The 16,496-nt window shown below is 39.9% G+C and overlaps 1 protein-coding gene across 5 annotated transcripts in view; it reads right to left on the bottom strand.

Moving 5' to 3' along the window:
* Positions 1–1,033: 1,033 nt before the first annotated feature.
* The window catches only part of Rad54b (RAD54 homolog B), a 77,826-nt gene continuing 62,363 nt past the window's right edge, over positions 1,034–16,496 (bottom strand). For 4 of the 5 annotated variants that reach the window (XM_027403519.2, XM_027403522.2, XM_027403520.2 and 1 more), the window contains 7 exons: positions 12,442–12,581; positions 9,163–9,453; positions 6,728–6,900; positions 6,058–6,319; positions 4,170–4,236; positions 3,799–3,999; positions 1,034–1,424 (listed from right to left, as the gene is read on the bottom strand). In XM_027403519.2, the coding sequence (XP_027259320.1) occupies positions 1,207–1,424; positions 3,799–3,999; positions 4,170–4,236; positions 6,058–6,319; positions 6,728–6,900; positions 9,163–9,453; positions 12,442–12,581 (1,352 nt within the window). In that variant the 3' untranslated portion in view covers positions 1,034–1,206. The remainder of the gene's footprint in view (positions 1,425–3,798; positions 4,000–4,169; positions 4,237–6,057; positions 6,320–6,727; positions 6,901–9,162; positions 9,454–12,441; positions 12,582–16,496) is intronic. The other variant, XM_027403521.2, reaches the window with a different exon arrangement.

Genomic DNA, 16,496 nt, shown 5'->3' with positions numbered 1-16,496 from the left:
AGGGCTACACAGAGAAACCCTGTTTCAAAAGAACAAAACAAAACAAAGTCAAAAAACCAGAATGCAAAGCTAGCCACTCTAATTAGCTATAGAAGCTGGGCAATGGTGGCACACACCTTTAATCCCAAAACTCAGGAGACAGAGGCAGATGAATCTCTCAGAGTTCAAGGCCACCCAAGGCTACATAAGAGTGAATCAGTCTAAAAGAATAACAGAGCTCACACCTTTAATCCCAGAACTAGAGAGTATATAAGGAAGAAGCAAAGTCAGTCTTAGGCAATTCGTCTCCAGCCACACTGAGGAGAGCATGGCAGTCTAGGATTCTGAGGTTAGGTGGATCGCCCCTTTGGTCTGAGCATTGATGGAGGTGAGAACTCTCTACTGGCTGGCTGCTTTGCTTCTCTGATCTTCATCTTGAACCCTAATATCTGCCTCTGGGTTTTTATTATTCATGTTACACGATGGTGCTACAGGAACTGGGTTTCCATATGTAGAATGACACTGGATTCATCTCTCTCTGCACAAAAATCTACTTAAAATCAAGACCTGAAATTTGGTAAACTGCTAGAGGAAAACAGACCCTTCAAGACATGGGCATAGGCAGGGCTTTTCTTCACAGGAAACAATGTCCCAGCTCTACCACCCACTCCCATTCCTGGCATGCTTTCCCTTCTTTAGTCTCCATTTCTAAAAGCAACAACAAAGGCAAAGCCCGTATACTCAGCAAAGAAAACCATGCCAGAGTGAAGAGACAGCCTGTAGGAAGGGAAGTCTTTGTCAGCTTCTCATCAGGAGATTCAGATCCAGGATACATAAAGAACCACAAAAATTAAACAGCAAAAAATCCCTAACCATCCCATCAGTAAATGGGCTAATTGAACTACACAAACAGTTCTCAAAAAAAGAAACAGCCAGAAAACATGGTGGACAATGTGTGACAGCCTTAACCACCAGGGAAATGCAAATGGAACTTCTAGCACTGGGTGAAGAGTATCAGTCACAGACTCACACATGAACGTTTCATTTTCAACACTGAAGGATACACACAAGAAAGCAAACCACTCAGTTTTTATTGTATTTAAATTGGCATATTGTGAAACAAAGTTCACTATTATAATTCAAATAATTTTCTAACTTTCAAAATTACATTTAATTCCTTTATTAATTTTTAAGGGGGGCAAAGGGATGTTAGAAAGTAGTCCTTCACTAGATGGAAGGAGCTTGGTTGGTTATATTCTGGAAAAAAAATGACACATTTTCCCTTATTCTTTCCAGAAATGGGTCTGTAAGATTTAAATGGTCGCCAGAAAAATGCTTCCACTGCTTCAGCTGTGACATGGACAGAGGTCTCAGGGAGCTAGACTTCTGGTGCTGAGGGCCGAGCTGACACTGTCTAGAGGTGGCAGGGGTGTCCAACACATCATCTGAAATGAGTAAAAGCAGGAGACCTCTTCGTGAGTCATGCGATATGTCATTTCTGACCACACAGTTTAGATAAGACACTCACTCAGTCATTCATCCTTTTTACAAATATTGATGGGCAATTACTGCCCACTCAATAAGTACCCAGCCCCTGACACACACGACCAAACAAATAATTTCACAAAGAAAGGTTTACCAGTCCACAATCCATTATCTAAGCCCTATGGGATAGAGCCAAAGATGGAGTCACTGTGTGAGCCCTGGTTTTGTGTGTATACGGTCTTTGGATGTATCTCCAGCACCAATAAATAAACCAATTCTGTAAGGCCTGACAGGTTTGCAAAAGCAAGCATGGGGGTTTGAACTCCATAAATCAAAAACATTGATCTTCTGCAGCAGCAAGCCTGCTAACAGACTGCAAAATGGCTTCCTATGAATGGGCCATAGAGACTACTGATGAACTCATCAAGTAGGTTTCTTTAAAGATCTTTTTTTATTCTTTTTCAATTGCATGTTTTGTATCTGGATGTGGGTATGTGCATATAAGTGCAGATGCCCAAGGAGGCCAGAGGAATCACACCCCCTGAAGCTGGAGTTAGACAGTTGTGAACCACACGTAGTAGCACTAACAAGTTATCTAACAGATATGTACTTGACTGTATGAAAACAGTATGTAAGTAAAAGTATATAACTAATTACACATTTGTAGTGTGGCAGGTAAAGAAACTATGATCTATCCATACAATGGAAGATAACACAGCTGAGGAGCAAAGGGACCCACCCTTGCCCAGCATATTGCTATTTCTAGGAACTTACAGCGAATTTATTGTGTTTACATCATTTATACACCTCCAACTTCTCTCACATCCCACTCATTCCCTTTGAATGGGAGTGGCTTCTTCTATAATTATTATCTCACACACACACACACACACATACACACCCATGTATACACACACAGACACACACACACACACACTCACACTCAACTGCTGAGTCCATTTAGTATTATTGTACATGTGTTTAGAACTGAAAGAATATTCTTAAATTATGAGTAAAGAAGAAATAACAATAGGAAACAGGAAATATTTAAAACTTAATAATGAGAAGATTACATATTAAATTTATGGGGCTTGATATAGAAGAAAATTTAAAGGGTTAAAAACCATTTTAGAAAATAAGTTTGAAAATCACTAAGTCATGCCGGGCAATGGTGGTGCACGCCTTTAATCCCAGCACTCGGGAGGCAGAGGCATGCGAATCTCTGAGTTTGATATGTATGGACATATATTTGTTTCTGAGAATTTCATATATAAGTACTGTATTTACATCACACATACCTCCAATTGTAAGAGGTTAAAAAAAGCTAGAAGGTGCTGGTGCAGGCCTTCAATCCCAGTACTTAGAAGGCAGAGGCACCAAATCTGTGTGAGTTAAGGGCAACCTGGTCTACAGAGGGAATTCCAGGACAGCCAGGCCTACACGGAGAAACTCTGTCTCAAAAAGCCAAAAAGAAAGAAAGGAAGGAAGAAATGAAGAGAGAGAGAGAGAGAGAGAGAGAGAGAGAGAGAGGGAGGGAAGGAGGGAGGGAGGGAGGGAAGAAGTTTAAAAAAGAGTAACTTCTTAAACATCACAATATTTTTTAATCTTTTAAAGATTTTCTTTATTATTTATGTGCACATGGGTGTGAGGTGAGTATATGTGCCCTTGAGTGGGGGGTACACTTGTGTACATTTGCACAAAGGCCAGATGATAGTCTGTTACATGGTGCCAGGATCCAAACCTCATGACTGTGCATAGAGCACTCTTAACTGCTGAGTCATCTCTCCAGCCCCTAACAGTATAAATTAGCAAGTGACTCCCCATCCCTGGACATTGCTTCCTCACTTCCCGATTCTCTTCTAGTTGTCCTGTGAACAGTGTCTAAGTGTAGAGAGACATGCTTTCAGGCTTACTGAACATCACATGTAGTTCAAGCACTGAGAAGTACAGTTGCTTCTTCTAAGCACCTCCTAAAGTCTGGCGCCATTTATACACAAATCTTACATGGGTTAAACAAACAATAGGTAATTCTACTAAGTATGGGATTTTTATGAAATTGCAATAAAATTTAAAACATCTTTCTTACTCTGAAGCCACTCTACCAGGCACTGAGAGATTTGCCTAAACAAGTTAATTTTTTTTCACAACAGATTCAGAAATAAGAAACTAAACAGAGAGTAAAATTCTATTGAACATTTTCTCAAGCGTACACCTAGTAACTGCCCCACAACTCAAGGGACCAAGAAAACTAATACATGCAAATGGCAGCTCCTTGTAAGTCACCTTTTAAATGTTTTCAAAGTACTGTGGTAGTGGAATCAACAAACTACTCACCAGTGTGACCTTTTCCTCCTGTGCACTCACAGTCGAGCAGGTCATGGGTCACACACTGTGAATTTTCGTGCAACGTGAACAAGTCTTTAAGCTCCTCCACTGAAAACTGGATATGTTCAGATGACTTGGTGAGGTCTACAACTGCCCCGGAAAGGCCTTGCTTACTGATCTGCCTTTGGTAGATCTTCTCCTCTATGGTACCTAGGGAGAAAACACACATTAGATTCCCTTCTTGTGTCTATTATTTGTGTTGGGTAAAACACATTTGCTACTTATTGTCTGATAAAAGAGTATATTCCAGATATTGAAGCACAAACTAACAAAAGGAAATTTTTAAGGAGATACATTTTTGTCACATGAAGGTTTTTTACCTGTAGTCAGGAGTCTGTAAATATGCACAGGGTGTTTCTGACCATCTCTCCAAACTCTAGACATAGCCTAGACAAAATAAGAATTCTGAGTATAGTAGAAACTGATGGCCCTTGCACAAAAGCAATTTGCAGGAATATATTTTACTATAGAGAATTCTGGAGTTCACTAATAACTCAAAAAACAAAGCAGGGTGCCAGCAAGATGCTCCACAGGTAAAAGCACCAGCTTAACAGTCCCAGTTTGAAGCCTAGAACCACACTGTAAGAGAGAAGAGCTCCTGCAAGCTGTCCTCCAGCTGCACACACATACCAATGGCATACACTTGCCCTCTTTACATCTTTGCCCTGGGCTCAGAGGGAGGCTGAACGAGCACTCGTGCAGGCATGTGAAGTAGCTGCAGGAGTCCATGAAACAGTGAGATGGGTATCTTGATAAAACATGACAACCATGATGCAAAGAACTAAGTACAGCCTGGGTATGGAGGGTCCAAGCAGCTAATAATTCACTCTTTAAAATTCCATAAGGCATCTGCAATCACTTTAGGTTCCCTCTAGCTTAAGTATTAACTATGATACTGTGCAGTAAAGCATTAATGCTTAAACCTTGCACACTCCTCCCCAAAATGCTTCTAACTGAAGAGTAATAGCAACACACATAGGGACAAGAGATGCTAGGCTTTCATGCCCTTAATCCATGAAATCTGATATTGAGTTTCTCTTTAACAATGTATGCATGTGGCTGTCACTTAGTTACCTTATCAAAAGGGGAAAACCCCACTAGGTACAGGACAATGCCAGCATGCCCAGCCATCAATTTTCACACAAACTACCTATTGATCTAAAGCTTACAAAAGAAAATACCTTAACTTGTAAGATAAAGATTTCAAAGAGTACCACTCCCATGAGCAACAAACCAGAGGCCACTTAAAGAACCAATAAAATGCCTGTTTTCTGTCTGTCCACAAGCATCCTGTATCCTGTATTCTGAAATCAGGGTTATTCCCTTTCCTCAACTCCTTTGTCTCCTACTGAAACTTAAGCTTGTACTCAGTGCAGTTTTTATTTCTACAACCATCCTTCAACTTTCCTCGTATTGAATACACTCGGCTTCATATGGTATGAATCTGACTGACCTCTGGAGGGAAGGAATCAAGACTGAATAAATCCATCAGGCAGTCATAGAGGCACTTTGTGTCTACAGAACCAACTCCCTACAAAACCCTGAAGAGCAAACCTTGCTGGTAATGCTCCAGCTGTGCCATCACTCATCAGTGATGAATTAAGTGCTGTCCAGACAGCTCTGAGGGAATGGACACATTGAGTTTGTGCCTGGTCCCTCCTGGACTCTGCGCTATGTATCCTTATAAAATAATAACTGTGAATATGGCTGCTTTCCTCAATTCTCTGAAGCCTAGAAAATCATAAAACTTAATTGTTGTCTTAGGACCCCATAATGAAATACCAACTATAGTAAAAATCTGTATGTCAAAACCCTCAAAATACATGAAAGTGGACTGTATACTGAAAAAATCTTGGGCTTCTCCACAGTTTCCTAAAGAAGTTAATGCTGTGGACTCACTGCAGTATACACAAATCATTCATAGCATCCATACAGATTACCGTTATCCCCAGTGGTCAGGAACTCCTCCAAGCCTAGCTGTACAGTGTGACATGAAGCTTGGTTTTCATTTCTTATGTTGGAAGAACAAACTTCCATTTCCTCACATATAGAAAACATGGGCTACTTACATCCACATGTGGAGATGCTGTGATGATTAAAGTGTGTCTGATACAAAACAAGAGCCCAATACCCAACGACTAATTACACATCATCATATTTGATCTCCTAGGCATACATAATATGGACTTAATGCATAAATATTCCTACCTGGATGTCAGTAGCTGGATTCCAGTCAATATCATAGAGAATTAGGTGAGATCCTCCAATAAGATTAAGTCCCACACCACCAGCTTTTGAACTTAATAAAAAAATAAAATCAGTCGAGTATTTGCTATTGAAATTATCCACTATTTGCTGCCTTTGAGAGACTGGTGTCTGGCCATCAAGTCTGGCACAAGCATATCCATGGCGCTTGCATATGCCTTCTAAAATATTCAAGGTTTGTCTATAGTTGGAGACCAAAACCACTCTGTCAACCAAAAACAAAAGTTTGTTACATAACATTCTAAGACAGTATTTTGTTCTTTTGTTTTTTAGTTAAAGGAAAATAGCAACACTGATATAACAGAAGGAACAGCAACAGCAAGTAGAGTTGGGAGCAGTAGTTGTTAGTCAACTCAGGTTCTCTGGAAGAGCACTATGTACTCTTAACCAGGGAGCCAACTCCCTAGTCCAAATACCTTAAAACCTTGCCAAGGCTCCTCAGAAGGAAGGAGTTTAGAGTATCGGTACCCAGAACCCCAGGTCCCACCTCCATGTGACTAGGGTACTTGCAGAAATGTATTCTTTAGAGAAAGTAAACCAAGTATACTGACACTAGGGAAAGTAGAGGCAGGGTACGGTAACAAGAACATGGGGGGCTGGGTACAGGGCTTACTTTTCGGTGGGACGAAGTTCGTGAATTGCTGCCAGGAGCTTTACCAACACTTGTAGTTTCCCAGACTCATTCTCAGAGAACTGGAGAGGGTCGTAACCAGTAGGGTACAGAGTCAGCAAGCCTTTGCATAGATTCATTTCTTCATTTTCATCACTTGAGCTAAATTCTTTACTCTGTTCAAATGTGAGTAAATACTGGTTCATGTTTACTGTTTTAATGGGAAGAAAAATGCCCAGATAACTGTGAAGTAAACCTTTCCAGGTCACAGTTACCACTTCTGAAGCATACCATGCCTCCTCAGAGTTTCTGGGCCTTTCCAACCCTGACATCTCCTATCAATACTTTACTCTGGTTCACTGTCCCCCTCCCTCCCTATTATTTTTCTCTTTATTTGTAGGTGGCTCACAGCATCTCCCAAATTACAAACTAAAACAAGCCAAGTTTCCTGAGTCATAAATCATATCAGTTTCTTCATAAGTAATGATGTCATCTGTAAGCTAACAGAGCAATTTATCTTACGACACATTTGGGGTGGGGGATATGCTCTCATTGAACCCAGGGCCCTATTTATGAAGAGACTCAGGTTACTTTATTCTAAAATGATCACAAAGCTGTCTCTGCTTCCAGAGCGCTGAGATTAAAGGTATGTGCCACCATGCCGGCACAATTTGGTTTGTTTGTTTTTGTTTGGTTTTCTTTTTCTTTTTTCACAGTATTTCATACGTGGCTTTATTTAACTGAGTACTGTATATATTTTTAACTCCTCTTACGATCATGCATGTTATATTCTTTTGTAGCAAACAAACCTTTCTGGGCACATATTCAATTGTAATTTGGCTATTGACACATGCACACAAAATATACTTAGGTCAAGTCACTTGATAGAATATGTCAAGTTAGATCTACATAAGATACCTATAATCTGAAGAAGTCTTGACCCAGGGTTTAGTTGAAATAATTTAATATGCTTACACTGTAAAGAATTGATGATTTGGGGTAGACACACACATTTATATACAACACATACACAAATACACACACAAAAAAATGCAAAAACATTCTAAATTAAGTGACATATTCTGAGCCATCATAATTTCTTCCTTTTAAGGAAAAATTTTTGGCTTCTATTCTTCCTGGGCTTCATGTCCAAAAGGTTTAATTTTTACCACTTGTATGTAGAATCTGTTTTTTTTAAGTTGCTTAATAAATTATTATAATCCAGCCTTCTGCAGAGTTACATAAAGCTCACTTCTATGATAAACTAAGTAAATAAGATCCATTGTAGAATGAACTTGGAGAATTCTATTAGAACACTCCATTTTTTAAATATACAATTAATGATCTCATACATAAACTAGCACCCACAGTTTTTGTTAGGAAGGTTATTTGGGAACATATTTTGATTTTACTGCTTAAAGAACTGAATAAAAGTTTTCCATGATGAGCTGGAAATACCATTAATGATCATTGTGCAACTTTTTTAACCAGGCATTCTGTTAGGTTCTTCCCATAATTTCTTGTAAAATTGTCATAATGGAATAACTGTCATGAAACAATTACTTGCTCCAAATTCCAGATAAGAAAACCAATGCTCACAGATACAACTTAAGTACCAAATTTAACAAAAGTTAAAAAAAATTAGGGGCAGAGAGTGGTGGTACATGCCTATAATGCTAGCTGTTGGGAAATATAGGCAATTAGAATCAGAATCCAGGGTCATGCTCAGCTACATATGAAATTCAAGGCCAACTTGAGCTGCACGAGATGCTCTCAGAGCAAAAGAACTACAGGTACAATTTTAAGGAACATATACCAGTCCTAATCTCAAGAATTCTTACCATGTTGCAGACTGCCTTATAGTCATTAAATATGCAAACAGTTGGCTCAACTAGTCATCATTCAAAATCACACTTATAAAAGGAATCTAATTTGAGAAATGTTCTAGAATAAGATTATACACAAAGATCTCTCAGTCTCCTCCAAGACAAGTTTCTCTGTGTAGCCGTGGCCATCCCAGGATGTGCAACGGAAATAGAGATAGAAGCTGAGCACAGTAGCAGATGCTTCTTGTCCAACTATTCTGAAGCAGGAGAGAAGCTAGAGCCTGAGAATATAATACCACTTTTTATATTGGACAAAACAGTAAGATGCCCTTAACAAAAAAGGGGGGTGGGGAGGGTCAGATGATTGTAATCATACTTATTACAAATAGTTTGTGAAGAATAAATAAAATAAAACCAGAAAAGCACTTCATTCTTGGTGTACAGAAAATACTTAATAATTATTAGACATTCTATAACAGAACCACCCAGGAGGAGCCACTGAGCATTTGAAAGCCTCACAAATGCCACTCCAGGGCTGAGCATAATCTACCTTCTGGGACTCCAAAGCCACATAGCCCTCATCTCAGGCCTGGCAGTTTCCACGGGACTCACCTTCACAGAACTGAACAAAAGGCAAGGGTGATTGCACAGTTTCTTTAGGGCCCCTATGCAGATGAGATGAGTGCTATTTTCCAACAGGCCTTGAAGACAAAACCTGACAGACTGAGAACTCAGCAGCTTCCGGTAAAGTTCAGTCTGCAGTGCTACTGGTTGGCAAAAGACGACGTTCTCTATCTTTGGGGGAAGGTATTTATTGATGACTTCCTGAGTTCTTCTGAGGATGAAACGTCCAGTGAGGCAGCTGAGTTCAACTGCTCTTCTCTCTCCTAACTCTTTTTCTTCCTGTGGGAAAAAGAGCAGACTTAAAAAGTGGTATGCACAAAAACACCTGTCGCTTTGGTTAAAAAGAATATTAACTATTATATAATGACAAACCACCATTAATTATTTCCATTAGATTAGAGGGGTAGAGAGGAGTAGCTTTTGAGACAAAGTCTACTACATAGCTCAGGCTAGCCTGAAACTCATCACATAGCACAGGCTGCTCTTCAATTCAATCTTCCTTCCTGCTATGTCCACTTAGCAGAATAACCCCTGGGGCCTATGAACTCCCCAAGGAGAGGCTCTTGGCCTGATTTACAATACCAGGTATGTATTTCCTCCTGTAGAGCAGGCCTCAAATCCAATCAGCAAGCAGTTGGTTACTGCTGCCAGATCTACGCCAGGTCTACTACTGCATCCATGAGATGCTGACACACCAGCTGTTATTGTAGGCCACTGGGTTCACAGCGAAGTAAGACTTTTGATTCTTTTCCTCTCCTAGAAGCCCACAAGGACCTTCCAGCACTAGGAAAGCTATCCAGCAGAGGGAAGCTTCCTGGTCAGGGCCAGCTTGATTTCTCCATGTCCTGTGACCAACCACAGTGTGTGGTCTTACCCTAGGTATAGGGTCTTACCATCAAAGTTCTGATGGATAACCAAGGGCAATAGATAACCTATATTTTGGGAGGATTTGCAAACACCCTTGATAAACAACTCATTGGGAAGCATCTCACACCTGATACTGGGCTTTTTTAGGCAATCTATGACTTATAAGAGGGAGCTCATCCCCTGTTTAGGAGAACTCCAACCAATCTCATGTGTGTAATATAGAATATACTAAAAGTATCATATAAATATCATAATAAAGTAACATGTTTTCATATAGTCTTTTCAAACATTCTTAGTATCCTCCCATCAAATGTTTGGTATAATCATTCCATTAGCCACAATCTCCTTCAATGTTTGATTATTGACACCATGGAAACCCTATTCTGAAAATGCTTTCATCTGACAGTTATAATGATACACATCTATAAAATCATCAGCAAAGTTTTCTCCTCCCAAGGCTCAGGGAACATCTCGGGAGGCCAGGGAGAAAGACTGTAAGCTGGAGGAGGAGGAAAGCAGAGCAAGACAGTGTCTTCTGGACAAGCAGGACCGATTCACTCATGAACTGACAGCAGCTTTGGCAGCCTGCTCACGATCAACCCATCAACAATGCAGCATGGTCTGGGGGAGGGGAACCCAAGTCCCAGCTGTGTTCCAGAGAATGACCTACACCTGTACATGGAAGGGCTGCACTAATGGATTCAGCTGGTTGTTCAAAATCAAAAAGGACATGGGGCTATCAATACACAAGGAATTGGCAGGGCAATGGTATACAGTGAGTATGAATGAAATACATTGTATGCAGGTATGAAATTCTTAAATATTTTTATTTTACTAGCACAGCACACTATTGACACTTTCAAAGTCATTATATACTGTTCACTACATAAATGTATATTTAAGCAAAAATATCATATTAATAAAATTTATGTTTAAATTCTCTATAGAATCTTTTGAACATAAAAACTTTACAGGGAAATTTAAAACAAATCCCATATGTATATATTTATTCCCATATATAAACATTCCCCTTATATTTTAAGAGCTTAATTTTTATTACAAATTCAATAAAGCTTTTGAAGAAAAGGTAGAAACTATAATTCTATACACAACTATAAGAAATCTAAAGTCAATTTTAATCAACCAAAAAAACTACCTTTGAGCTGGTAAGACAGCTCAGTAGGTAAAGAATGTTGAATAGAGTATAATCCCAGGAACCTATAGTCCACATGATGGAAGAAAAGAACTGAAAGTGTCCTGTGACCACACACATGCCATAGTATGCATGCTACCCACAAAAAAAGGGGGGAAAATTTCAAGGTACTGGGTTGAAGCTTCATGCAATGAGGAATGATTCATTTTGGCTCATCTTTGTATTACTCCAATGTGGTACACTAGGATGGGTGTGGTAGTACTTGCCTTTGATTCCAACACTTAATAGACACAGCAGAGGGATCTCTGTGAGTTGAAGGACACCGTGATCTAGTTAGTAAATTCCAGGCCAGCCTGGCCTATATAATGAAACCCTGTCTCAAAAACAAACCTATTAGGTTGGTAAGTGACTAACACTATTTTTATATTACATAGCATGAACATTTTTCATGCATTTACTAGATATTCACATAAGCCATTATTTTATGTTATTCCTGATTTGTGTAAAATGCTTAATAAAATACATGTTGACAGATTATCTTTATAATTTAACTTCTCTAGAACAAGAAGCAGTACTGGGGATGCTGATCAATTTTTAGACTGCTTGTCTGGCATGTAAGAAACCCTGGGTTTGATCCACTTAGCACTTAATAAAACTGTTTGGCCCATGTTTAAAATCCTTGCACTGAGGAAATGTATGGGCCAGTTCAAAGTCAACCTGAGCTACAGGAAACTTTCTCCAAAACAAACAAACAACAAACAAATAAAGTAGGATTTGGTGTTTCCTGTTGTTTGGGGGCAGGGTGTTGGGGGAGCATTGGGGTTGTAGGCTTTTGGAGACAGGACCTCACAATGTAGCCCTGGCTGTCTCAGAATCACTATGGATACCAGATTGGCCCCAAACTCACAGCGATCTGCCTGCCTTTGTCTCCCTGAGTGCTGGGATTAAAGGCATGTGCCCCTACATCTAACAGAGTGTGTGTGTGTTTGTTTTAAATAGAGTCAAATTTTGTAGCCCAGACTGCCCTAGATTCCAAAAACCCTGCCTCAGCACCTAGGATACTTTCACAATCAATATTTTCTTTACAATTTTAGTGGTGTTCTTTTTAGTGATACATAGAACAGTGGTATGGATTATTGGTAGTAATATCTTACATTTAATAAAATACAGTATATAAGTGAATACCAAACTTATGATTCTTCCAGACACACTGCTCTTTTTAAAAAAATCATTAAAGTACATTATACCTTGGAAGAAGAAGGTTCTCTTGACATAATGATGGGCTCTTCATATATTTTCCTATAAGACGGCAAAGAGCCTAATATTCCTGGATTAACAAAATCAACTAATGCAAAAAACTCTTGCAAATCATTCTGAACTGGGGTACCTAAGGAGAGATAAAAGTGATGAGAGGTTAAATTGTTTTCACAGGTCTCTATAGAAATTTGTGCCTTCTTCCCTGAGAGCAATAAATACAAGCAAAACTGAGGAAGAATAGCCAAATCAAAGCTTAAAATATCAAGAACTGTGTGAATGTTTACATGTGGTGTTAGCAAAGTGTCTGGGGGCAGGCTCTAGAGTCTGGCTGCTCATGTTTTGAACTCACCTGTCCCCTTGAGTAGCCCTGAACAGGATATTTACACCCGTGAAAATGGGGTGTAAGAGCAGCCCCTTTAGCTGATGATCAGAGCAGCCAACCCACATAATATACTTAAGTATTGGGTTGCTAATCTTGACAACCACGAGGAAAGTGTTGGGTAAGCCACACAATCTGTGGCATTTTTATCATGGCAACCCTGACAGACCAACATACCTACTACTTATCTAAATCCTAACCGCTTTCTAGTCAACACCAACTGAAGGCTTTCCATAACAATTAGCTAGAAAATAGCAGAAAATAAAATCAAAATTTCTCCCCCTATGGGTAACTGAGCATCACATATGTAACACAGCACATGTTCATATGCAAACTTGTACTTTTATAGAAGGAGCAAATTCCCTGCTATTATAAGACCAAAGAATTGGCTCAAAGATCAGCTCAGTTGCAGAGGGCTTACTCGGCAAGACCCTCTGAATTATCTAAGCAAGATGCATGAGCTCACAGAGACTGAAGTAGCAAGCGCCGAACACACATAGGTCTACACTAGGTCCTCTGTGTACATATTATAGATATTAGCTGACTCTGAAAACAATTTGAGTCTCTAATTCTTGTGCCTGCTCTTGGGACTCTTGTCCTCCTACTGGGCTGCAACAGCCAATTTTGATATAATAGTTTTTGTTTTTGTTTTGGGGCGGTTGTTGTTGTTGTTTATGTTTTTTTTCCCAGACAGGGTTTCTCTATAGGTTTGGAGCCTGTTCTGAAACTCACACTATAGACCAGGCTGGCCCTGAACTCCAGAGATCCACCTGCCTCTGCCTCCCACTGCCTGGTTTCGATACAATAGTTTTTGCTTCATCTTATTATATTTTTTTTGTCACGTTTTGTTATTATCTCTTAAAAGCCTATACTTTTCTAATGAGAGAGAAAAGGAGGAGACCTGCAGGGAAGGTGGAGAGGAACTGGAAGGAGTAGAGGGAGGGGAAACTATAATCAAGATATATTGTATGAGAAAAGAATCTATTTTCAATTTCAAAATATTGAAAACAGAAAAATTAAAAATTAAAAAAATATCATAGGTCCAGTCCCTAGCACTATAAAATGACAGAGACAGAGAGATAGATAATGGATAGATTCAGACAACTCTAAGGACACAAAAAACAGCCATAACGACGGGCAGTGATAACACACACCTTTAATCCCAGTACTCTGAAGGCAGAGACAGGCAGATATCTTCGAGTTTGAGGCCAGCCTGGTCTACACAGAGAGTTCCAGGACAGCCAAGGCAATACAGTCTTGAAACCCTGTCTTGGAAAATATATATACATACACACACACACACACACACACACACACACACACACACAAACACACACATATTAATTTAAGAAGTTAGTTAGAGGGCTCAGCGGTTAAGAGCACTGACTGTTCTTCCAGAGGTCCTGAGTTCAATTCCCTGCAACCACATGGTGGCTCACAACCACCTTGAATGAGATCTGGTGCCCTCTGCTGGCGTGTAGGCAAAAGACTGTATACATAATAAATAAAGAAAATCTTAGAAGAAGAAGAAGAAGAAGAAGAAGAAGAAGAAGAAGAAGAAGAAGAAGAAGAAGAAGAAGAAGAAGAAGAAGAAGAAGAAGAGCTAGTTTTTAATCCAAATTCATAGCCCCAGGAGCAAAAGTGACATGGACAGGAAAGCAAAAGTATCAGGTTTGACAAAGTAGAGACATAGAGGACAATGGCAATACCCCTGTGAAGCCATCTCACAAGTTACCAACAGAGCATTCCTTTTAAATGAAGAGCAGAGCCAACCTCCTCCTGATGAGGTCAGACCTCTACTGGAATGTTAAATTAGCTGGGTTTCTCACAGAAGCACCTGTCTGTCTGTCTGCTCTTGTTAAGCACAGCTATCTGATATCCAAGTGAGGAGACATCTTTTCACTCTTTGCCTGCAGTTCTTGTCAAAACTTTTCTTTTGCACCCCTCTTCATTTCCCCTCCTTACTCTAAAGCTAACCTTTTCATTTTATAGCTGCAGTACTGGCCTCACACTGAATGGTACAGAGAAATAATCACATATTGTAACCAAATTCAGCCACTTTTTTCCATTGTTTCTTCAGCCTAAAGGCTCTCAAGATCCAATGTGGATCATGAAGCTGGAAGAATCCATTCAGTTCCTCAAACAGCCAAACACACAAAAAAAACCCTACATTAAGCTTTCTAATTCCATGTTTCCTTTAGGAACAAATTTTATAAGTATTAAATACCAGCTTCTCTACTATCCGATTTCCATGTTGTTATTACATACAAACATTGACTAGTCATCTATTAAACATTGGGCATTGAGATACTTATATTTGATGCCAATTATTTTTATGTTTCTCATCTCTAACTAAATTACAAAAAAAAAAAAAAAAAAAAAAAATCCAGGCCCAGGAAGCCACCTCAGCAGGTGAAGATGTGGCCAAGCCTGACAACTGAGTTCCATCCCTGGCACTACATGGTGGAAGGGACAGAGCAGACTCCCACAAGTTGTCTTATGACCTCCAAATCATGTACTTCTCTCTCTCTCTCTCTCTCTCTCTCTCTCTCTCTCTCTCTCTCTCTCTCTCTCTCTTTCTCTCTCTCTTACACACACACACCCGGAGATAGATAACATGAGATTTAAAAGGTTTTAAAAACAGAGCTGAGTGTGACAGGACATGCAGAGTGAGGAGAATCGCCTGTGTTCCAGGCCAGCCAGTGCTACAGTGTCTCAGATAAACAAATCCTTACATAAAAGGCCATTAAACATGTCGGGGGTCACTAAGCTGTCCTTGAACTTGTGATCAATCACCCTGCCTCCTCCTCTTCTGCTGCAGGTACAGGAGTGCACCACCATACCTGGCTCCAAATTATTGTCTTGTTTTGTTTTGTTTTTGAGACAAAGTCTCAATGTATACCTCTGGTTGACCTAGAACTCACTATGTAGAGAAGGCTGGCCTTGAATTTAGGGACCATTCCCCTGACTCTGTCTTCTGAATGCCTGCATCACCAGTGTCCAGGATCACCCTAGCTCAAAGTTACTCTTAAAGCATAGTTTTAAATGTCACCACTAGTAATGGCTAATATATTCCTGCTGCACAAATAAGTCAAAGAACTGAATTGTTTAAAGGTGTGTTGCCCCAACTTGCTAAGAAAGGAAGGCAGAGTTGGCCTTTCTCTGTTGCTTTGGAATATACTTCTATCTGTAAGAAGACTTAGAAAAAGAAATAGTGGGGCTGGAGAGATGGCTCAGAGGTTAAGAGCACCGCCTGCTCTTCCAGAGGTCCTGAGTTCAATTCCCAGCAACCACATGGTGGCTCACAATCATCTACAATGAGATCTGGTGCCCTCCTCTGGTGTGCAGATATATATGGAAGCAGAATGTTGTATACATAATAAATAAATAAAATCTTTAAAAAAAGAAAAAGAAATAGTGGCTGTTTATAGTTTTCCTTCTTCCCATCATAATGTCACAGGAGGGCTTTGACATGCATGAAGGACACATGGAGGACAAGATCACACAGAGGCCATGCCCACAATTCATTCCAGAAATGTTCAGTCCAGTAGGGAATGGGGTGGGGTAGAGGGATGCTTGGAGGTTAAAAGCATTTTCTGCTCTTTCAGAGGACCTGGATTCAGTCCTCAGCACCCACACGGCAGCTCACAGCCAGCAGAAACTCCA

Source organism: Cricetulus griseus, chromosome 2, assembly GCF_003668045.3.
Source record: "Cricetulus griseus strain 17A/GY chromosome 2, alternate assembly CriGri-PICRH-1.0, whole genome shotgun sequence".
Lineage (NCBI taxonomy): Eukaryota > Metazoa > Chordata > Mammalia > Rodentia > Cricetidae > Cricetulus > Cricetulus griseus.
The sequence above is the reverse complement of the archived record's forward strand: the minus strand, read 5'-3'. Positions and strand labels throughout refer to the sequence as shown.